Source organism: Pelobates fuscus, chromosome 2 (assembly GCF_036172605.1).
Source record: "Pelobates fuscus isolate aPelFus1 chromosome 2, aPelFus1.pri, whole genome shotgun sequence".
In the NCBI taxonomy this organism is placed as follows: Eukaryota; Metazoa; Chordata; class Amphibia; order Anura; family Pelobatidae; genus Pelobates; species Pelobates fuscus.
Genome location: NC_086318.1, coordinates 28,597,708 through 28,622,764, shown reverse-complemented (window position 1 = coordinate 28,622,764; position 25,057 = coordinate 28,597,708). Strand labels below are relative to the sequence as shown.

The 25,057-nt window shown below is 42.9% G+C and overlaps 1 protein-coding gene across 1 annotated transcript in view; it reads right to left on the bottom strand.

The window, feature by feature from the left end:
- Positions 1 to 25,057, bottom strand: part of LOC134585412 (hatching enzyme 1.2-like) — a 140,668-nt gene that overhangs the window by 67,877 nt on the left and 47,734 nt on the right. The window contains exon 6 of the mRNA XM_063440825.1: positions 10,251 to 10,429. Within this exon, the coding sequence (XP_063296895.1) occupies positions 10,251 to 10,429 (179 nt within the window). The remainder of the gene's footprint in view (positions 1 to 10,250; positions 10,430 to 25,057) is intronic.

The following is a 25,057-nucleotide window of genomic DNA, read 5'->3' as shown; positions in this document are numbered from 1 at the left end:
TACAAAGAAAAACAAATTGGTAACCTCAGGAGAAATATAGGCTTATCTGGAAAACAATGGTGTGGTTGTTTCAAGGAGCACAATACGATGATACTTGAACAAAAATAAGCTGCATGGTCGAGTTGCCAGAAAGAAGCCTTTACTGTGCCCATGGGCGTCCACAGGAATTTTTCCAGGGGGGGGGGGGGGCATAATTGTAATGACATTTTTTTATATTCTTTATTTTTGAAGCGCATGAGGGTAACAAACATTCTCTCTATGCCTGCTTGGTCCCTTTTTGACAGTCTCATGAAGGGGAGGAGCATAGTCATTATCACATAAAGCCAGGGTGAATAGTGTTTTCACAACTATGGTGTCAGTAATACATGTATGTATTCCTGACACTATAGTGTTCCTTTAAGCAAATTAAAGGAACATTCTGGTCACCATAACAACTTCATCTAAATGAAAATGCTATGATGCCAGGTAGCCCCTGGGTGCTCTTTCCTTTAAGGGGTTAAACAGCTCTCAAGTTGTTTAACTCCAAAGGCTTCCTCCAGCTCCAGATTTCCAGGTCGCTCAGTGGTATTCAGCTTCTGAAACGTAGTGTCAAGAAGTGCAGATTGACATCAGGCATGGGTGCTACGGATTGGCTAGAGTGGTCTGTTGATGCTCTAAGCCAATCGCTGGTTCCCGGTTCATAAAAATGTTTTACTTTTTTATAAATGGGGAGCTACTGATTGGCTTAGAGTGCCAGCTGACCACTCTAGCCACTCAGCGACACCCCTCCCCAGCGTCCCTCTGTGCTTCCTGACACTCCGTAAATAAAAGTGAACACATTAACACTAATATTTTTTTTTTTACCTGGGGAGATGAGAAGGTCCAAAGTTTTCCTGCCAGGCCCAGGTACCAAAGCCTTATGATGTGGTGTCCAGAATAAAGTGGAGGGTTCACTTCACTTGTTCTTCCTGCTCCAATCTCCTTTTCTTCTCCTCCATTTGACACAGTCTTCTTTTTCTTCTGACACTCCTCCTTGGCTCCTTCTGCTCCTTTACCTTTCTGCTTATTGTGCTCCCCCTTCTGCTCCTTTCTCTTTCTGATCCCTTTCTGCTCCTTGCAGACCCTTTCTGCTCCTTCTCCTACTTTACCTTTGTGCTCCTTGCTGTCCCTTTCTGCTCTTTGCTACCCTTTTCTGCTCCTTATCCTACTTTAACTTTGTGCTCCTTCTAATTCTTTCTGCTCCTTTACCTTTGTGCTCCTTCTGTCCCTTTCTGCTCTTTGCAGACCCTTCCTTCTCCTTGCAGACCCTTCCTGCCCCTTGCAGACCCTTCCTTCTCCTTGCAGACCCTTCCTGCCCCTTGCAGACCCTTCCTGCCCCTTGCAGACCCTTCCTGCTCCTTGCAGACCCTTCCTGCTCATTTCTGTTCCTACTTCACCTTTGTGCTCCTTCTGTCCCTTCCTGCTCCTTGCTGCATTTTTCAGCTCCTTGCTGACCCTTTCTGCTCCTTCTACTTTACCTTTGTGCTGCTTTACCTTCCAGCTCCTTGCTGGCCCTTCCTGCTCCTTGTTGACCCTTCCTGCTCCTTGTTGACCCTTCCTGTTCCTTGCAGACCCTTCCTTATCCTTGTTGACCCTTTGTGCTCCTTGCAGACCCTTCCTTCCCCTTCCTGCTCATTTGTGTTCCTTTGTGCTCCTTCTCCTACTTTACCTGTTGTGCTCCTTGCTGTCCCTTTCTGCTCATTTTTATTCCTTCTCCTTGCTGCTCCTTCTCTTACTTTACCTTCCTGATCCTTGCTGACCCTTCCTGTAGGCTGTGTCCCCCATATGCCTGACTTCCCTGATCTGTAGGCTATCACTGCCCCTCCATATGTCTGACTTCCTTGATCTGAAGGCTATCACTGCCCCTCCATATGCCTGACTTCCCTGATCTGTAGGCTATCTCTGCCCCTCCATCCCTCACTTCCCTGATCTCTGCCCCTCCATATGCCTCACTTCCCTGATCTGTAGGCTATCTCTGCCCCTCCATATGCCTCACTTCCCTGATCTGTAGGCTATCTCTGCCCCTCCATATGCCTCACTTCCCTGATCTGTAGGCTATCTCTGCCCCTCCATATACCTCACTTCCCTGATCTGTAGGCTATCTCTGCCCCTCCATATGCCTCACTTCCTTGATCTGTAGGCTATCTCTGCCCCTCCATATGCCTCCTTTCCCTGATCTATAGGCTATTTCTACCCCCCCCCCCGCCTCACTTACCTGATCTGTAGGCTGTCTCTGCTGGCTGTATGTGTTGCTACCCTGCGGATTCAGTCAGAGAGAAGCAGGGATAAGATGCAGCTTCCTATCCCTGTCTCTCTCCATACACAGCGCCACCTACCATGCACTGTATTTTCAATCTCACCCCGTGGATGCACATGACCGTGCCAATGCCACAAAAAAGCCGGTTACAATATGCCAATGTCATATAATTACCCTGACTCCGCTCCTCCGTAGTTACTTCCGCGTTCGGAAGCAAGCTCCTCCCATTCCGATGACGCTCCACTCACCTGCCTTATATGGAAGCTGAGACAAACTCAAATTGCTGAGTTATTTTTATCCGACCTCAGACTCCATGCTGAGCTACCTTTTTCACTTCTACCAGCCCTCGTTCACCTTGTTTTCTTCAGCATCTGCTTACACCAGAAATTACTCCTGTATTAATGAACTTCAACCAGACCAGATCATTCTGCATCTTGCTGATTCCTTCAAATTCTACAACAGTTACAGGAAGTTCCAGAGAAATCTTAAGTATCACTTCTATCTAATCTAAATATTGCTGCAACCTGCATATAAGGATAATCATTTACTATATGCCACTTATCAAGTTTAAATATTGCTGCAACCTGAATATAAGGATAATCAAATTATTATTATTATTATTATTATTATTATTATTGCCATGTATATAGCGCCAACAGATTCCGTAGCGCTTTACAATATTATGAGAGGGGATTTAACTATAAATAGGACAATTACAAATAAACTTACAGGAACAATAGGTTGAAGAGGACCCTGCTCAATCGAGCTTACATTCTAGAGGAGGTGGGGTGTAAGACACATTAGGACAGGAATTTGCAATCAAATAAGGTGGGCTGACCTTTAGGAGAGGGCAAGAGACAGGTATGTGAGGTAGGGGTTAGTCTTGGAGGCCATAAGCTTTAATAAAGAGATGGGTTTTAAGGCACTTCTTAAAAGATGCAAGACTAGGGGAGAGTCTGATGGCGGTAGGCAGGCTATTCCATAGGAAGGGAGCCGCCCGCGAGAAGTCCTGCAAGCGCGGGTTGGCCATACGGGTGCGGACAACGGACAGGAGGTGGTCACGGGCAGAGCGGAGAGACCGAGAAGGGACATACCTATGGATCTGTGAGGAGATATAAGAGGGGCTAGAGTTGTTCAGTGCTTCATAGGTGTGATTTAGTACCTTGAATTGACTCCTATAGCATACAGGAAGCCAATGTAAGGACTGGCAGAGGAGTGAGGTGTGAGAGAAACGACTAGAGAGGAAAATCAGTCTAGCAGCAGCGTTCATTACGGACTGTAGGGGTGCAGTACGGCTTTTGGGAAGACCAATCAGAAGAGGGTTACAATAATCCATGTGGGAAATTACTAGAGCATGGACAAGTTCCTTGGTAGTATCTGGTGCAAGAAAGGGGCGGATGTGGGGATGTGAGGATGTGAAGCTCAAAGGTGAGACCAGAGTCAAGTATGACGCCAAGACAGCGCGCTTGCTACGATGGACTGATGTTGGTACCACAAACTTGAAGGGAGAGCAAAAGAGGAGGATCAGTATTAGGAGGAGGAAAGACAAGGAGCTCAGTTTTTGAGAGATTGAGTTTCAGAAAGCGGGAGGACATCCAGTCAGAGATGGAAGAAAGGCAAGCAGTGACACATTGCAGGACGGCAGGGGAGAGGTCCGGGGAGGAGAGATATAGCTGGGTGTCATCAGCGTACAGGTGGTAGTGGAATCCAAAAGAGGTAATAAGTTTGCCAAGAGAGGCAGTATAAAGAGAAAATAGAAGGGGACCAAGGACAGAGCCTTGGGGGACTCCAACCGAGACAGGGCGAGGGGAGGAGGTATCATTAGAATAAGAGACACTGAATGAGCGTTGGGAGAGATAAGAGGGAAACCACAAGAGGACAGAGTCACAGAGACCAAGCGATTGAAGGAGAGCATGATCAACAGTGTCAAAGGCCGCTGAGAGGTCAAGAAGAATTAGTATGGAGTAGTGGCCTTTGGATTTAGCTGCGATTAGGTCGTTAGTAACTTTGATAAGGGCAGTCTCTGAAGAGTGGAGAGGGTGGAAGCCAGATTGAAGGGGGTCAAGGAGAGAGTTGGAATTGAGGAAATGAGACACACGGGTAAAGACAAGTCTTTCCAGAAGCTTTGAGGAAAAAGGGAGCAGGGATATGGGACGGTAGTTAGAGAGGGTGGTTAGGTCGAGGGATGTTTTTTTTAGTATAGGTACTACAGTTTAAGGTCAGCAGGGACGATGCCAGAAGAGAGCGAGCAGTTGAAGATGTGTGTTAGAGAAGGCACGAGACAAGTGGAGAGAGATCTGATAAGGTGAGATGGGACAGGATCGAGCGGGCAAGTGGTGGGGCGAGAGGAGCAAAGAAGAGCAGCCACCTCTTGGTCAGTAGCTGGGGAGAATGTCTGAAGGGTAGGAAAGGCATGATCTATTCTATGATAAATTCTATGTATTGTTACAACTTGCATATAAGGATAATCAATTTCTATGTGCCAATTATCAAGTTTAAATATTGTTGCAATCTGCATATAAGGATAATCAAATTCTATGTGCCACTTATCAAGTTTAAATATATTTCTGTTTTCCTTCATGCCAAAACTGGAAGTATGAGATAAATTGTCTTCAACTTGATTCATTAAAAGAAAAATAAAACCTCTCAAGAAATCATACTGAAAGTTATTTTTATTTTTTAAGGTATAGTACTACCTATTAATTCTGCAGTTGTGATCCTCCATTTTTTGTCTAACACTATTGAAACATCCGCCGTACACCTTGACATGCCTCACAGCTTCTGGCACACTGTAATTTGGAGTGAAGAGACCATTATAGAGCTTTATGGTCACAACCATAAGCGCTATTTTTGAAGAGGGGTCAAAAAATGCTATAATGAAATACCATCCCCACTGTGAAGCACGGTGGTGGCTGATTAATGTTTTGGGGTTGTGTGAGCTCTAATGGCACGGGGGATCTTGTGAAAATTGAGGGCAAGATGAGTGCAGCATGTTATCAGAAGATACTGGCAGACAATTTGCATTCTTCTGCACAAAAGCGTGCATAGGACGCTCTTGGACCCTAAACACAAGGCCAAATTAACGCTCCAGTGGTTACAGCAGAGAAAGTTTCCTGACCACAATGTCACCAAATCACTCTGGGGAGCTCTCAAACTTGCAGTTCATTGCAAGAAGTCAAAAGACTTGCATAATTTGGAGGCGTTTTGCTGAGATGAATGGGCAGCTACAAGAACATTTGAGCACAACTGTAATCCCCAAATCACAAATTAACCAAACCGTGCAATAGGTGAGCCATTTCAGTTGATTCGGAATTCTGAACACTAACTTTGGACCACTAATTTACAGTTTTAGTAGTTTTTTCTTTTTTTTTTTTATTAAAGGGACACAATAGGCACCATGTTTCCTTCATATTTGGGCTTCCCAAAATGTTGCAGTCAAAACTATTTTTTTTTTTTTAAATTGTTTTGTTGTTTGTTTAATTGTACAGCAGACACCTGACACACCAAGTACAAATTATCTACTATAAACCAAAACATACAGTTCTGAGCACTTTAAAAAACCTGCACAGTGTCATTCCATACAATGTGCACACAACTTATAAATACTAAGTATAACAATGTGAAATGTTAAAACTTTTAAAGTGACAATGTGCAAAAAAATTCTCTAATATGCCAGTTCTTCAAACACACTCAAACATCAAATATTCTTTCAATCCACAAAATGGTTCTCATTGCAAAAAATAACATATGTACATATTGCAAATAAAATAAATGTAAAATCCCCTGAAAGAAACAACTCACATGTTCCATCAGGGCCGGACTGGGATAAAAATTCGGCCCGGGCATTTTTTTATCACAGCGGCCCACTAAGAAGGGGCGGTGCAGAGAGTACGTGTTTTGTCATCACTAACGACAAACACGCCCCCTTCTCAAAGTGCAGGCCAGGGCAGACCATGCGCAGAGCTCTGCTAAAGAGCTCTAGCATGAGAAAAAAGCCCTGTATTTGTTCTGCACAGTGCAAGCAAATTTAATAATATGCTTGCACTGTGTTTCCTTGCAACTTGTCTCTGGTGTCTCTATAAATGGATACCAGGAGACAAAAATGCCAGGAAAGAGTATCGTGCTGTGTTTGGAGCCTGCTTGTGGGATTGTGTGTGTGTGTGTATAGAGTGAGCTGATTGTGGTGTGGTATTGTGTAATAAGGTCGGTTTTAGTCGTGTTGTGTTTGTGGTGTAATGTAATGCATATGTGGCTAGGGTCTGTAAAGAATGTGTGTATAGGGGATGTAGCAAGTGTGTGCATACAGGCTATAGTGTGTGTGTGTGTGTATATGTGATGTAGTGTTTGTAGAGAGTGTGTGTTTAGGGGTGTAGTATGTGTTTGCTTACAAGGAATCTAGTGTGTGTATAGGGTATCCAGAGTGTGTATGTCAGGAATGTAGTGTGTGTGTGCGTGTGTGTATATATATATATATATATATAATATATATATATATATATATATATATATATATATATATATATATATATATATATATATATATATATATATATATATATATATATATATATATATATTTGGAAGTATTGTGTATGTGTGTGTTGGGGAGGTTCGGTGTGTATGTGAGGGGTGCAGTATGTGTGTATGATGGATGCTGTGTGTGATGTGTGTGAGGGTGCTGTGTGTGATGTGTTTTGTGATAGTGCTGAGTGTGATGTGTGTGAGTCCTGAGTGTGATGTGTGTGAGAGTGCTGAGTGTGATAGTGCTGTGGATGATGTGTGTGAGTGCTGAGGGTGATGTGTGTGAGAGTGCTGTGTGTGAGAGTGCCGAGTGTGATAGTGCTGTGGATGATGTGCGTGAGTGCTGAGTGTGATGTGTGTGAGAGTTCTGTGTATGATGTGTTTTGTGATAGTGCTGAGTGTGATGTGTGTGTGAGTCCTAAATGTGATCAGTGTGATAGTGCTGTGGATGATGTGTGTGAGTGCTGAGTGTGATGTGTGTGAGAGTTCTGTGTGTGATGGGTGTGAGAGTGCTGTGTGTGAAAGTGCTGTGATGGGTGTGAGAGTGCTGTGTGTGATGGGAGTGAGAGTGCTGTGTGTGATGGGAGTGAGAGTGCTGTGTGTGATGGGAGTGAGAGTGATGTGTGTGATGGGAGTGAGTGCTGTGTGTGAAAGTGCTGTGATGGGAGTGAGAGTGCTGTGTGTGATGGGAGTGAGAGTGCTGTGTGTGATGGGAGTGAGAGTGCTGTGTGTGATGGGAGTGAGAGTGTTGTGTGTGATAGTGATGTGTGTGCTGTGTGTGATGGGAGTGAGAGTGCTGTGTGTGATAGTGATGTGTGTGCTGTGTGTGAATGTTAGAAGGGATTGAGTGTTGGGGGGGTAAAATAAATAAAAAAGTATGCATTATGTCCCCCCCTCCCTTCTTACCTTTAGCCTGGGAGGGGGGGACCGGCATGCTGGTGAGTGGGAGGGGGGGACCGGCACTCCGACACCATCCCTGGTGGTCCAGTGGTGAGTGAACTCTAGCCTGAGGGCTAGAGTTCACTCTCGCGAGATCCGGTCGTTGCCATGGCAACGCGCCGGATCTCGCAAGAGGAACCCGGCGGAGCTGCAAATTAGAGCTCCGCCGGGTCCTCTACCTCCCTCCCCAGCCGCATGTGTCTCCAAGGGGGCCGGTGAGGGAGATCTATGATCTCCTCACCGGCCCTTCATTGAAAACAGCGGGGCCGGCGCTTGGATAGTGCCGGCCCTGCATAGACCGGCAGGGGAGATCCTGGGACCTTCCCCTGCCGGCCTCGGCCCATGGCCACCGCGGCCCACCGGGCATTTGCCCGGTGTGCCCGATGGCCAGTCCGGGCCTGTGTTCCATAGCCTCTTCCACGCGATGCTGGTTATAAATAAAAGTGCCCCCTCTCCCTTCCGCACCCAGTATCTTTCTCTTTTTCTACTGCTGCACTGAATGTGATGGAGCAAGTGGAGAACATAAGTGATACATGTGCGTTTAGGGGATTTTTAAGCGAATTTACATTTATTTTGCACTTTATACATATGTTATTTTTCCAGAGAAAATCATTTTGTGGATTGAAATAATATTTTAAGCATAAATGAGTCTTGTGTGGAACACTGGCACTTTAAAAGCGTTTTGCACATTGTCTCTTTAAAGGAACACTTCACCCAGGGGTACTTGGTCAAATCAGTCATGGACCAAGGGACCGAGTCGGTCAGAGGCTCGGCTGAACAGTCATGGTTTGGTCATAATTCCTCACATATTACAGTGATTGTCCCTGCAGTCTATTAAAGAGTAAGAAACCCGACACCTTCTGAGTGAGACCTGGCAGCAGTCCTGTAGTTTTTTCCTTGTCTCCTCCATGTTTTTCTGTGTGGAGCTCTGTAGGAGATGGGAAGTGACCTCACTTCCTGCCTCTTCTCTCCTCTCTGCTAAGGGCTCATGACCTGTGAAGAGAGGAGCAACCCAGCAGAGAGAGCACTGAGCAGGTATGTATGCATGCCTATAAATGTTTAATTCAGCCAGCCCCTATCCTTCCTTGTGCCCACTACAGCCCCTATCCCTTTGTGTACCCAACTCATCTACTCAAGCTCGAATTGCCTTTCTGCAAACACCACAGCCCCTATTCCTCTCTATGCACACTACAGCCGCAATGGCTTCCTGCACCCACCTCACACACTATAGCCCATATGACCCTCCTGCACCCACGACAGCCTCTATACCTCTATACATGCACTACAGCCTCTATCCCTCCCTATACACACATCAACCCCTCCAGTTCCCATGCCTTTCTGCACATACTACAGTCACTATCCCCCTGTACACACTACAGTCACTATTCCCCCCTGCACACACTATAGCCCCTTTCCACCCATGCACACACTGCAGCCACTATTCTCCACGCACACACTGCAGCCTCTATATCCCCTCACACAGTAGAATCTATATTATCTATACAATTCCCAGTATCCTGCCTACTACAGCCTTTATCCCATGCACATGCAACAGCCCCTATCCACGCACACTCTGCAACACAACCAGCCCTCTCCACTCACATGCTACACGGCAAACAGCCCCACCCACACACACAAACCCACAAAGACACACATAGTATATGCAAACAATCCCACAAGCAGCATCCCCACTCATGCAAAACCACATGCAGCCTCCCTAGACACACATCCTAAACAGCATCACTACCTTTGCACTACTGCTTACACAAACACACAAACGCAATTATTACAATCACATATACAGCACCCACATATTCTGAAGTGCAGTACTATATGTAAACCAAGACAAACGATTAATTCTAACACATCACATTATTTTTAATGCAAGTACTCTATATTAAAAGAGCTTGCAAAGGCTGCAGATAATATGAACTACAGTCTTAGCAAGCCCTCCCCTTTTTTCCCCATTGTAAAGTCTAGGCTAAGGTCTATGTGGGAGGAGACAGCCAGGGGTGTGCTCCCTAGTTAACTTGTAAAAGTGCTGATTTCTCATAGAAATCTGCACTTTTATAAACTGTGGTTGAACTAAAGCGGGCTTCCCCAAACTCTGGCCCTCCAGATGTTGCTGAACTACAACTCCTATGATTCTCAACCTATGTATTTAATTCATAGAATCACGGGAGTTGTAGTTCAGCAACATCTGGAGGGCCGGAGTTTGGGGAAGCCTGAACCAGAGCAAGTTGAAGTGCTTTTGTGGTGTGGAATTGTCCTTTATACGTTTTAACATTTGTACATTGTGACACTTAAAATGAACAAGTGATGTGCGCATTACATGACATTGTACTGTGTATTTTTTTGGTATATATTAAAAGTCTAGAACCTACTGGATAGAGCAAAGGTAGTCCATCGTGCACAGAGTGTGAAGATAAAAGCTAAATAGGGCTCCTGACATCCTATCACAGCCCATTTGAACTTGTCTTCTTCTCTTGTATTTTTCTTTTTGTTAATTGCTTACCTGGATTAATGTTTTCCCATATGATATCTACATACAAAGCCCTGTCACTCCTACTCTGTTCATGGTAAAATCCCAGCGCATGCAACATTTCATGCTGGACTGTTCCGGTTAATAAACAGCCATTTTTATTCAGGCTGACAGTCTGTTTGCCACCAACTCTTCCAAGATTTGCCCAGCACCTAAATAAACAACATACACATATGTATTAAATATTAGTATATTAGATCAAGAACAATCAATAGGTTATTTAACCCTTTAAATAGTCATGGCAATCTTTTAGATCATTATGTTGGTTCATGAAGACTACATTGACCGTCAGCATGGAATGTTCTGCACTTTTAACCTTGATTGCATGATACAGCCCTTCATTGTTAATGGAGCAGTTTTTCCATTTTGAAAATGAATAAAAATAAAAGATTGTATTTTGTTATTATTATCATTGTTCCAAGGGTGTAAAATATCAGATGAATTATTCCATTTCCAAAGCTATGCTAAAGAAACAAAACTTTTTGAAACATATTACAAGAAATATATCTTTATTAAAATGGCTCTGTCATATGAAGATTTCTGCATACCCCTAAACAGCTAAATAAAAATGGTCAAGAGTCAATGTTTGCTAAGGAGAAATATCTGCTACATCTTAACTCCATTTCTGTAAAGTCCTACCAGAAATCAGTACTTCTTCACTTGATTAATGCCGTCTGTAGTCTTATACCTACTTACTGGAAGAAGAGAGAGGTGTCCTCCATAGATAATTGGATTCTCAGGGTGGGTAAAATTTTATCTTATGAGCAGCTAATTCTTGTGGCCAAAAAACAAACACGAGTCCTACACATCCAGTATAGGTGTGCACACCCAGGTGCTACAACAATTTATTTGAGGACAAAGTTAAAGCAGCGAACATCCAGGACATTAGCATTGAGAAAGGGCTGCTGCTCGAAACGTTTGCTGCTTTATCTTTGTCCTCAAATAAATTGTGGTAGCACCTGGGTGTGCACACCTATACTGGATGCGCAGGACTCTTGTTTGTTTTTTGGTGATATATACACTGTTGGGACTTCAGTGTGGATTATCTGCAGCACAGGTCTAATTTTGTTGTTGTTTATATTTTGAATTTTGTAGGCATTTTTTTGCTTCTACCTCACCCTATATATAAATAAAAATGGTCTATTGCATGACCAAATGATTTTAAACCCATTCAGCTCTGGAAACTGAACAATATATATATTGTTCTAGATGTTTCTTCATTTAGTATATTTGGGGCACAGTGGGCTAATATCATTATTCAAACAATATTCAATGTCCGTGACACAATGAAAATCTGGGACCAACTCAACAAATAGTTAATTGTGATAATAGCTACTGACACTGGCTACTGGCATCAAATAACTATTTTTTTTTATCACTTTTTTTGTCTTTTCAAACGTTTTTTTATTTTTATTAAAAATTATTCAATAACATTGTATGAATTAGATTGATTGACTTAACAAAAAAAAAAAAAACATAACTGGGGAATATAAAGAATAAATGTTTCCAATATTCATTGTATATGTAAATGGTATTGTTTGTATTACAGTCATTGTGCCAATTATGCAATATATCAAATAAAAAGATCTCATATCTACTTTGTCTATATTTGTTTTGTTTTATTATAAAAAACAAAAACAAAAAAATTATAATAATAATGGATAATTATCTGTTTTAGTGTCTAGTCAAGTGAAGCAGGTATCAAAGTGAATATATTTTTCTGACGTCCCGCTCCCAGAGTCCTCATTCATGCCTTAGGGTTACTAGAGTGTATGAGGGTGCTCTGAAGGAACATTCACACCTCTTGATCTCTATGTTATTTATCACCTCAGTCATGGAAGTAATGGTATCCGACTTTAAGTATCTAGTAGTGACTGAAGTCGCTGATATGAGGATATGGCGTAATATAATTTCTGTAGTTTTGGACAAACCGTACGGGAGTTTCTTCAGGAGACACATTGTGGATGACAAAGTTGGAATTAAAGTGGTAAGGATTCAAATTAGTGTGTGTATATCTTTCCAATATTGTGTGAGTTTTGGGCATGACCAAAAGATATGGTAAAGTGTGCCCACCTGTCCACACTCCTCCAGCATTTGTACGTATTTAATAGTTTGAAATTGAAAATGATGTTTATTACCACCTATATATGAGTTTATAGTGTGATTCTAATAGGGCAGTGGACTGTGTGACTCCTCATAAAGCTAACAGAATCTCAAGCCTTTCCTCAACCATTAAAGTTTTGTGCTGTTCGCTCTCCCATTTTGTCATGTAGCCTAATTTTGGACCAAGTGTCCCGGCAAAATAAGCGTTGCAAATCGAGATGGTTTGTCTCTGGCCAGGATTTGAACTATACGTTATTTCTAATGGAGACATATCAATTATACGAGCATCTAAATCCTGATCAGACACCTTAAAGTGATCACTATTTTTTTTCTACCATCTGTCTGTGCATCAGGGCATCAGAGGCATTAGAGGCATCGAAACCAAATTTTGTCTGTAACTGGTCAAAAGATAAAAATTTATTAGACAAAAACAAGTCATTTATATGTTTGACAGAATGAAAAAGCCAATATTCCACGTCTAGATCAGGTAATGAGGATCGCAACACCGACAGAGGAGCAGCCCTGGACCAAAAAGCAGAGGATTTATTTTCTCTAAATACAACATCCCAAGTTTTAACAGTGTTCTTGATGGTAGGGAACATGTTCGCCATCCGAGGCCGAAGAGAGGGGGGTGACCATAACACTTCAGTTAATTATGAAGAGATATCTTAGTAGCCTCCATCTCAAACCACAGCGGGCGACCACGCTCCAAATTAAATTTAAGAGCGTTAGCTGCATGAGTTGCTAAATAATATTGACTCAAATTTGGCAAACCCATACCCCCGCTAACTCTAAGTTTTTGTAAGATAGCCAATTGAATTCTGCAGGGTTTTTTATTCCAGACAAATGCCAGAAGGGCAGAGTGGACCTTCTTAAAAAAAGAAGTATGGTGAGAGGGATGGCTCTAAGAAAGTATAACATTTTAGGAAGGAGAGTCATTTTAACCGAATTTATTCTGCCCAACCAAGAAATTTCCAGACCACACCATCTCTCAATGTCGTCCATAAAAGCGGGCCAGACCTTAGTTAAATTATATGCAAACATTCTGGACAGGTTCTTACAGAGATTAATGCCTAAATAGGAGATATGTGTATCCCTCCAGTCAAAATCAAAGTCTTCTTTTAAAGTATTCAATGCTTGCTGTGGGATAAAAAAAGGAGAGCACCTGAGTTTTATTCGTTTTTAGTTTATAATAAGACATTTCTCCAAATCCTTGCAGGATGGACATTAGTGATGGGACCGAGGTCAAATTATTCTTTACTGATAACATAATGTCATCTGCGAACAGGCCTATTTTATGTTCCCTCTCTCCTACAACAATTCCCTCGATTTCCGCACACAGCCTTATAGACTCAGTCAAAGGCTCCATTGATAGCATGAATAACAGCAGTGACAACAGGCAGCTGTCACATCTTGCTCGGTTCTGTGGAGATGTCTGGCCTTGGCTTCTGGTATCCAGTACTCCTGTTTACAATTCTTGTTTAGTTTTTCTTGGTTTTTTGGTTTTCTATTCTATGTCTGGTTTTCTTTATGCTGGGATTTCTGGGTTCATTCTTATATTCCGTCCCTGGATTTCCCAGTCTCTTGGATTCATTTAAATGTTTGTTTTATTTGCCACACCCGTTTGTTTTCCATCATTCCTTTTTGTTTCAGTGTCCTGCAGGCAGCTGCTCAAGGCTTCTGCCCTTTCTTGCAGGTAAGTGCTATGTATGTCTTCTTTGGTTGTTTTAGCATACATTAGGCATTGTAGGACCTGCCAGATATGGGGTACATTGGCGTTGTTGGCAGGCTTATGTAATGTATGATCATATAATCTAAATGACTAAATCTCCATGATTTTCATATATAGTGCTTAGTTATTTCTCTTCTTGTTTTGCCTATCTTATCTTGTCTTGTTTTAGTTTGTATACCCAGTCCATGTACAGTCCTGTGCAATCATGCCCATGTTATGTTCATGTTTCCCTCATGTTCTGGGTTTAGCTTCCTATCCTTCTCCGGTTCTGGGTTCTACTAGTTCTGTCTTGTTTTCATGTTTGGTGCCTGTTCTAGTCTTGCCTTGTTTATGCACTGGATACACTCCTGCTGCAGAGCCTCCCTATTCAGCTCTTGGGAGGTCTGCTTATTTCCTATTCCTGGGATCCGCATAAGCTGATTCAGGGTTCTGGTTGTGGCTGCACAAATGTTGGTGCTCAACACCAGGGGGCGTGCGATTACCCTGCACCAGACCCTGCTAATCCACTCTCACGCTGAAGACTCCCACTTATCATCAGGCACTCAGGGGTTCCGGTTTCCGTATCGTCATCCATGACAGCAGCCCTGTCTGGTCCTGTTAGATAAAACAAAGCTGTCGGATACAAAGCCAGTCGCTGACAATTTTGGTCCATAGGCAAGACCAGCTACTTGCACCCCCCCAAACAAAAATTGGCAACTGTGTGTGTCATTCTCCACTCAGCACCTTTGTGTGTCTCTTTCTCCCCTTCCTCAGCCCCCTTGTATGTCTTCCCCAACGCATTTTTGTGTGTCTATTCTTCAAACCCCTCTGCATGTATCTACTCCCCAAGCCCTCTGTTTGCCCCCCTCAGCCCTCTCTATGCGTCTCTCCAGTCCTATTTGTGATGCTCCCACCCTCCTCAGTACTCTGTGTCCCTCTCCCCCTCTCAACCCCATGTATATCTCCCCAACTCAGCCCTCTGTGTACTTATTCCCCCCTCTCAGCCCTTTGTGTACTTCTTCCCCCCTCTCATCACTCTGCGTGCCTTTTTCCCCCTCTCAGCACTATGTGTGCCTCTTTCCCCGGCCCAGCACGTTGTATGCCTCTTTTTCTGGTCCAGCACTCTGTGTGCCTCTTCCCCCACTTAGCCCTCTGTTTGCCTCATCCCTCACTCAACTCTCTGTGTACCCCTTCCCCCCTTGCAGCCCATTATGTGCCTGTCCCCCCAGTCTTCTGCAAGCCCCTTGGTGGTTTCTCCACCCTGTGCCAATTCACCTCTATCCATGTAGCGTGTCTGAGCCGAGTGGTGGATCTTCTGTATCCTATACTCTGTCTGACAGGAAGCTGTTCAGTGCACCATAGGCAACTGCCTAATTCTCCAAGCAGTCATGCCGGCCCTGCTGACAGTCATTCATTTGCTCAGAGGATCAGCCGAACACTCTCAGTCAATGAATGAACATTTGTGCAAAGAACCCACAGAAGTGACATAAGCCAGCCCAGCTGATGATGCTGCCAGAGATGGAATTACACCTCAGGCAGCAATCTAAATAATTTCAGTAGGTGCACATCTGCCAAAAAGACTGCTTCCTTGCTGAAACAGGATAGGGGACTAGCTCAGTGCCTTCCCAGAGACTCTTACAAGGACTTTCCCGATTAATCCAGGACACTCCCATAAACACACCTAGAAAAATGTCCCCAATTTGCAGTGTCACTGTGACTCAACGTAAAAGGTAACAAATATGAAAAAACACAAAAATACAGTGTCTTGCAAAAATATTTACCCCCTTGACCTTTTTACCTATTTTGTTACATTACAGCCTTAAGTTCAATGTTTTATTAATCTGAATTTTATGTGATGGATCAGAACACAATAGTCTAAGTTGGTGAAGTGAAATGAGAAAAATATATAAATTAAACAATTTTTTAGAAATAGAAAACAGAAAATTGACACGTGCATATGTATTAACCCCCTTTGTTATTAAACCCATAAAAAGCTCTGATGCAAACAATTACCTTCAGAAGTCACATAATTAGTGAAATGATGTCTACCTGTGTGCAATCTAAGTGATTTTTTGACACCTTTTTTGAAAGGCCCCAGAGGCTGCAACACCTAAGCAAGAGGCACCACTAACCAAACACTGCCATAAAGACCAAGGAACTCTCCAAACAATTAAGGGACAATGTTGTTGAGAAGTACAAGTAGGTTATAAAAAAAATATCAAAATATTTGATGATCCCCCAGGAGCACCATCACATCTTTCATAACCAAATGGAAAGAACATGGCACAACAGCAAACCTGCCAAGAGATGGCCGCCCACCAAAACTCACGGACCGAGCAAGGAGGGCATTAATCAGAGAGGCAGCACAGAGACCTAAGGTAACCCTGGCTGAGCTGCAGAGTTCCACAGCAGAGACTGGAGTATCTGTACATAGGATGACAATAAGCCATACGCAGGGCCAGATTAAGAGCCCAGTGGGCCTGGTGCTGACAATTATGACGGGCCTAATTACAGAATCATATCGACCAAAAACAGTAAAACACTCCCAAGCGTCATGTATCTAATGGAGATGGTGCTGGAGAGAAAGAAAACACTAGCTATAAGAAAACACATACCCTAGGCTAATCTCTCACTAATATGTTTTATTCTTTCTAGTAAATCCATAACCCCTAACAGCAGTGTCCAGTCAAGCAGGAAGTCAATGTTGCCACCTTTCTTGGAAAAACATACCAGCCTTGCTTATTTGCATAATTAAATATGTATGGGTCACATCACATGATGTAAATCACAAGGAGTGACATAAGAGAAAATGCTGTAAAATTACCAAAAAAATACTTAGTTTGATTCTGCTGTATTGGATGGATTCCTCCCAGTGCCCCCATGTCTCCCAGTTCCCCCATGTGTCGATTACTCCAGGTCTCAGTGTCCCTATGCATCAGTGTCGTCAATGCCCCATGTCTCCCTGTTGTCACGGTTCTCACCAGTTAGACAGACGGCCAGACGTGGTCACTCCTGGAGTTCCCAACAGGAGACTTGAACCGGGGAACTTCTCAGTCCTGGTCCTGCTTGCTGCCTCTGAGCCACAGCAGCTTTATACAGTTACTACTGATTCCGGTCCTGTTCATCCTGGCGTGGCTACTACACTGGGGGCTGCACCTTGACTTGGCTGTGTTTCACCTGATCCTGATCAGTCATTAGCAGGGTATTTAAACCCAGCCTCGCCCTGTGCTCAGTGTCAAGTCGTTGATCCTGTTTCGTACCAGTGTTCCTGTTTCATCTGCTTTGTGTTATTGACCCTGGCTTCTGACTCGTTTATTCTGACCTCTGGCATCCCTTGACTTCGGATACTCCTCGTTGTTCCTGACCTCTGGCATCCTTTGACCTCGGCTATCCCTCGACATTCCTGCTGGTTCAGTCCTTGCCTGTCCTGCGTATTGGTACTGCATCCTGCACAGCCCCCGTGCACAGACCCACAGGCCAGGTGAATTCTTACCTGACCACCTTGGCCTGTGGCTATCTGCAAGGGTGAGCAACATATCTGCGCTACAGACTCCAACTCAGGTAAGACCCTGACACCTGTGTCCCCATGTATCCCAGGGTCCCCATGTCACTAGGACACTAGGAAGACGGGGAGACCTGGGGACACGGGGAGACCTGGGGACACGGGGAGACCTAGGGACACGGAGACACCAGTGAAACTGGGAGACTAGGGTACTCTGGCTGGGACACATGGGGACACTGGGAAAATAGGGGACATAGACACCAGGGACACAGACACTAGAGACACTGGCTGGGGACATGGGGACATTGAGACATGGGGACACAGACACCAGGGCCACAGACACTAGGGACACTAGCTTGGAGACATGGGGACACTGAGACACATGAGGCACTAGGAGACATGGGGACAGTGAGACACTGGGGGCACTGGGAGACTAGGGGGCACTGAGACACCAGGGACACTGTCTGGGAGACATGGGGACACTGTGACCCCATGTGTCTGTGTCATAATGTCTCCCAATGTCCCTTAGTGTCTCAGTTTATGCCTCCTTGCAGCCTTTCCCCCCATCCCTTACTTCCCTGAGCTGTAGGCTGTCTCTGCAGGGTGAAAGTTGCTGTCTGGACTCTCTGTAGCTGCACCCCTGCAGATCAGTGAGTATAGATAAGCAGGGAGGGATATGCTGGAACATCCTATCCCTGCCTGCCTCCACACACAGCGACCCCCTACTGGCCAGTGCTGGTATTGCCAGTATCACTCTTGTTACAGAGAAAAATACCAGCATTTGTATTGCCAGTATCACTGCAATATTGGCACCAGCCAGACAGCCTCAAATACTGGCTGTGCCAATAAAATAAAAGCCAGATGGAATCCCTAAGAGTAGTGTGTGGGGAAAAAAAAAAAAAAAATATATATATATATATTTTTTTTTTTAAATCAATGGGCCTAGTTCATGGGCCTGGGCCTGGAGCTGCAGCTCCATCAGCCCCTATGTTAATCCGGCCCTGGCCGTACGCTCCATAGAGTTGGGTTTTATGGCAGAGTGGCCAGAAGAAAGCCATTACTTTCAGCAAAAAACAAAATGGTACGTTTTGAGTTTGCAAAAAGGCATGTGGGAGACTCCCAAAATGAATGGAGGAAGGTGCTCTGGTCTGATGAGACTAAAATTTAACTTTTCGGCCATCAAGGAAAACGCTATGTCTGGCGCAAACACATCACATCACCCAAAGAACACCATGCCTACAGTAAAGCATGATGGTGGCAGCATCATGCAGTGGGGATGTTTTTCAGCAGCCGAGACTGGGAAACTGGTCAGAGTTGAGGGAAAGATGGATGGTGGCAAATACAGGGATATTCTTGAGCAAAACCTTTACCACTCTGGGCATGATTTGAGGCTAGGACGGAGGTTCACCTTCCAGCAGGACAATGATCCCAAACACACTGCTAAAGCAACACTTGTGTGGTTTAAGGGGAAACATGTAAATGTGTTGGAATGGCCTAGCCAATGCCCAGACCTATCCAATAGAAAATCTGTGGTCAGACTTAAAGATTGCTGTTCACAAGTGCAATCCATCCAACTTGAAGGAGCTGGAGCAGTTTTGCAAGGAGGAATGGGCAAAAATCCCAGTGGTAAGCTGTGGCAAGCTCATAGAGACTTATCCAAAGCAACTTGGAACTGTGATTGCCGCAAAAGGTGGCTCTATAAAGTATTGACTTTAGGGGGGTGCACATTTACTTTTTCTGTTATTTTGTCCTATTTGTTGTTTGCTTCACAATAAAAAAAAAAAAAAAAAAAACATCTTCAAAGTTGTGGGCATGTTCTGTAAATTAAAGGATGCAAATCCTCAAACACTCCATGTTAATTCCAGGTTGTGAGGCAACAAAACAAATGCCAAGGGGGGTGAATACTTTTGCAAGGCCCTGTATATATTTTCCACGTAGAAACCCCCACAGTCTATACATCCTGAGATAGCCTGGATCTGAGCTTCAACATATCCAAATAGCTCACAGCCGAAACGCAACCAGCCGCACACATGGCCCTATGCCCAAAACCGTTCCAGGGCATTTGGTGCTTTTGCCGGTCTCTGTGAAAGAAATATCAAATGCACACTCTGGCTTGTTGGTAGTGTTTGTTCTTATGGTTCATATGACCAAACATACTGACCAGCACTCTCCTGACATGTGTGGGAAAGAAGCAGGCTTTCGTCAAAGCTCAGCGGTGTTCAGGAGTTTCAGTGTCCGATTTTACTTCCATGAACTCGTCACCCAAACACCATTGCCTGCATTCTCATAAACAAGATTGCCACCGACACAGTTCCCACATGTTCGTGCGTACAAACAGCGGCCACCCAACAACATAATGCAACCCACACTGATTGAAGTGTCAGGAGAGGTTAACAGGGGTTAACAAGCACAGAGGTGGTCCATAGTTTGTGTGGTGGTTCGGTTCCCGAACAGTATAAATAGATCCCACAAACAAAGTCTTTTTATTAGCCTGTTCCATGGCCCATAGTGTCTGGCTAGCAGGCTCCTCCAGGAGCTCGCTGCGAATGACCAGGTTGAAGGGCGTTCGTCAAATGTACATATACAGGGTTATTGACTGAAGTCTGGAGGGCTGCATACCACATGGGCCAAAAACCAAAACTAACTGCATATGGTGCCATTCAGACTGCAAATTCCCTACATTGCTGATTTTGTTGATTTTCTAATTAATGCCCCAATTAGACCATGACATTGTCCATCCCCATTTTACAATAACCCTCCAAGTGGCTAGGGGTCACCGATCCCCTAGCAACCCCCTAGAATAAAGTCCCTACTTTCACCCTAACCTATTAATAGTGAGGAGAGTGTCATAAAACTTAAAACCTGTAACAAACATTATATTTACCATCAGAAGTCATCTTTATTATTTTCTTCGGTCCCAAAAAAGGGCAAATAAAAATCCCTAATTCCCATCACTACTAATTAAAATAAAAAAAGACACGATCACAAAAAAAACCACCACATAAATCAGCTGAACTGCAGCAAAAAAAATAATCTGTCTTCATTCATGAAGGGCTCACTGCAGAATGAGCGCTCCTAGCAGGGACAGTCCTTTCATAGGCTACCCATGCCATTAAAATGTACACTTTTCAATATGACCAAGAGTGCTTTGATTGGTTGGTTAGTAAATCTACCAATTAGATCACTCTAATAGTCAAGTTATTAGATAATAGTCTACGGAATCTGTTGGCGCTATATAAATGGCAATAATAATAATAGTCAAAATTATACTTTGCTGTCAGAGATGCCACATAATTAATCCTCACTCTTTTGAGGGTTTTTAACTATTTGCCCGCTGACTGCTAGCGCTGCCAACGAGCAAATAGTACTTAAAATGATCAATCAACTTGCAAATAGAAAGTGAATGATAATTTGCGAATGGGCATCTGGCTGGATGCATTCAGTTTATCACAAGCCCCCATGTAGTCATTGATTGCAATTCTGGTGCTGTAGATTGGTTCAGATGTGGAAATCACTTACTTTCCAAACTCATCTGAACTAATGTTACAAAATCTGTCTGCCCAACTGAATCCTTACTGCATAACCCCTTAGTGACCGCGGACGCATCAGCTAAGTCTTACAAAAAAACGGTCATTAACGACCTTGGACGTACCTGATACGTCAACAGCGAATTTGAGCACAGCAAGCGATCATGATTGCTTCCAGCCACTCTAACGGTATTGCAGCAATGCCTTGATATCGAGGCATCCTGCAATACTATACCTGACTGCCGGGTTGCTGGGTGATCTCTCCCTCACAGCGACCACTTCCAGGTTGCCCCACGTGGCGCCCGGCAGTGTAGAAGAGCATCGGAAGCCATCGGACAGGCTTCCAATGCTCTGCCTGTGTGCTGAGTCCCTTGAGCGGTCGAGGCACTCAGTGAAGAATATTTTTTTTTTTTAAAGTAAAAAAATCAATAAACATTTTTAAAAAAATACATACCCCCAGGACCCCCACGATGCTGAATATATATATATATATATATATATATATATATATATATATATATATATATATATATATATATATATATATATATATATATATAATTATTCCGCATCGTGGGGGTCCTGGGGATTTGTTTGTGTATATATATAATGATCCTTGGCACTCACCCCTTTAGTGGATAACAATCAATTTGCCTTGGTGCTTCCATAGGCGTAATATGTATTCAAAAAATAGGAAATAGGAGCACTCAGAGGTCTTGTAATCTTCCAATAGTGATTTTATTGCAATTTAGATACATTAGTCCCGATCAACGTTTCGACCCATATAAGGGTCTTTTTCAAGATATATATAAATATATATATATTCCGCATCGTGGGGGTCCTGGGGGTATGTATTTTTTTTTTTAAATGTTTATTGATTTTTAAAAATATGATGAACATTTAAAAAAATAATAATATATATATATATATATGTGTGTGTGTGTGTGTGTGTGTGTGTGTATGTGTATATATGTATGTGTATATGTGGCGAAACCGACCTCGCCACGTGTCCTTGGTGGGGGCTGCTTGCCCGCCTCTTGCCTTTGGACTATGGACCCGACTTTATGTGAATGTGTTAACCCAGATAGCTATGCCATGGAGCCCATTCGTGTAGTTAAAGACTTCGGCTCCATGGCAATTGAACTGTGTGAATAGGATCTGCGCGCTATTCGGTAGGTTTGTGCGCTCAGATCCCAGCTATCTGGGGATATTTGAAATGTCTGTGTGTTATGTGTAAAAGGTGACTTTGTATTTTATAGTGCTTTACTGTCTTTGTGTCCCCATGTGCTCAATGGAGTCTGTCTCTGTCCTGGGAGGTAATTAGATTACTTCTACCTTGTCTCCAGGAGAGAGGGCTCTGTAAAACCGGTCTGAGCCGGAAAGCCATGCTGGTAGGGGTTTTAAAAGATACTTTACTAACTTGTGAACCCCTGGTCTGATTCATGCCATTTTTTTATTTGTTGTTCCCCTGAATGGATTGATTGTGGATATGTATTTTTATGTGAATGTGATGTATGGTTTTAGAGTTATGAAAGTTGGGTAGAAAGTATGTTTTAACTGTATGTATAATTGAGTTTCCTCTCAGGATAAGGGGAGGGAATATGTGGGATGTAACTGATGTGTGAGTGGTTGTTTTATACCTCCCTGTAGGCGGACCTGTATTTGTAACAACTGCAATAAAAACCAGGCTGGGTGTGCCAGCACCTCAGATTCTGCTTGACCCTCAAAACGAAGTGTTGTCTCGTTATTGGGGGAATTGGATTGTATGCTGACTGCCAGGAGTGTAAGCGAATTGTATGCTTTTCCTGTTCAGCTATTACAGGGTTCGTGTGTTTCCAGTTCGGGAGTTGGAAGATTCGTACAGTTTGCAGTTCGGGAGATTGGTGCTTGCAGTAGCTGCTGGTCTATGGAAAAGGGGATTATCACCTAAACGGTTTTTATCCTCTTGTAAGTGAAACGGTCCGTTACAGTATATATATATATATATATATATATATATATATATATATATATATATATATATATATATATATATATATATATATATATATATATGTGTGTGTGTGTATATTGCATATTTATTTATATATTGCATATTTATGTAATATTTTTACATAATTAAGTAATTTTATTAATTGCACTTTGTGGGACCTGCCTGAAAACACAGGCAGAAAGTCCAGAGAATTTAATTTGCTAGCACTATATTTAACCCTGACACCATAAAACCTGTACATGGGAGGTACTGTTTTGCACGGTAGATTGCGCTAAACACAAATATTAGTGTTTCAACAATAAAACATATCACAGCGATGATATTGTCAGTAAAAGGGCATTTTTTGCATTTTTCACCCACAAACGTCACTTTCACATATCATTGTTGTGATACATTTCACTGTTTTTGAACACTAATTTTTGTGTTCAAAGTCTTCCGAGTATAACAGTTCAGATTTTATAGAGTTTTTGAAAGTTATAGGGTCAAATATAAGGCTTGATTTTCTGTTTTTTCACATTGAAATTTTCCAGATTGGTTATGTTGCCTTCGAGACCGTATGGTAGGCCAGGAATGAGAATGACCCCATGATGGCATACCATTTGCAAAAGAAGATAACCCAAGGTATTGCAAATGGGGTATGTTCAGTATTTTTTAGTAGCCACTTAGTCACAAACACTAGCCAAAGTTAGCGTTCATAATAGTTTTTTGCATTTTTAACACACAATAAATATAAATGCTAAATTTGGCCAGTGTTTGTGACTAAGTGGCTACAAAAAAAGACTGGACATACCACATATTGAATACCCTGGGTTGCCTACATTAAGAAAAAAAATATGTACATGTGAGGTGTGATTCAGTGATTTATGACAGATAACAGTGTTACAATGTCATTATTAATTCATTTAAAAAATATATATTTTGAAACAGCAATGTCCTACTTGTACTTATAGCCCTATAACTTTAAAAAAAAAAAAAAGCTAAGAACATGTTAACATTGGGTATTTCTAAACTCAGGACAAAATGTAGAAACTATTTAGCAGAGGGTTTTTTTTTTTTGGCAGTTGTAGTTGCGTAACAGATTTTGGGGGTCAAAGTTAGAAAAAGTGTGTTTTTAAAAAAATGTTCATCATATTTAAAAAAAAAAAATTCTAGTAAATTATATGATATAAACAATGGTATCTTTAAAAAGACTATTTAATGGCGAAAACAATGGTATAATGAAAGTAACCTCGTCTCTAGCTTTTGGAGGGGCATGTTTGCCAATCTTTTACCTCAGGACTATGGGCCCACAATATACTTTGCCCAAAGGCTCTGTTCCTGTGAAGTATGTACTTTTGTACTCCAGACAGAAAGAGCCCTAATCCTCTGGAACTGTTTTGGGCATGGGACCATGTACACGGTATGTAAAAAATAAGACTTCTAGCAAATTCCTGAACCCTTGAACTGATCTGGGTAATTTTTGGACATGTTGTTCACCTATATCGGGCTATCAGGGGATGCTTGGAGATAATTGGGTTAGATTAGCACAGTTCCTGATTCAATTATCTCACAAGCACAAAGGAGGGATTCTATTGTTTGTGTATGGGAGTGTCTCCCTGTATGACTGTTTTTATTGGTTTATTCACTTTGTGTCCACCAGGATGTCACCCTTATTGGGAAACTTGCATTAAAGGCCAGCTGTGGCTTCCATTAAATAGAATACTTTACCCCTTCATAAAGTCTTGGCTCATGTTTAGAGGCTTGGAGAACTACATACACTCTGGGGATTGCTATATAACAATACTTCCCTGAGTATAACCACTAGCTCTTCTAAGAGCTGTTCCTGCTACGCTCTCTGGACTAGGAGAGGCCTACCCACTGGAAGCTGGATCTTGGTCTTGGGTCCAGGGTGGGTGGAGTACGGTGAGACCCCAACCAAGATGCTGCGGTTTGTGGGGTTTACGG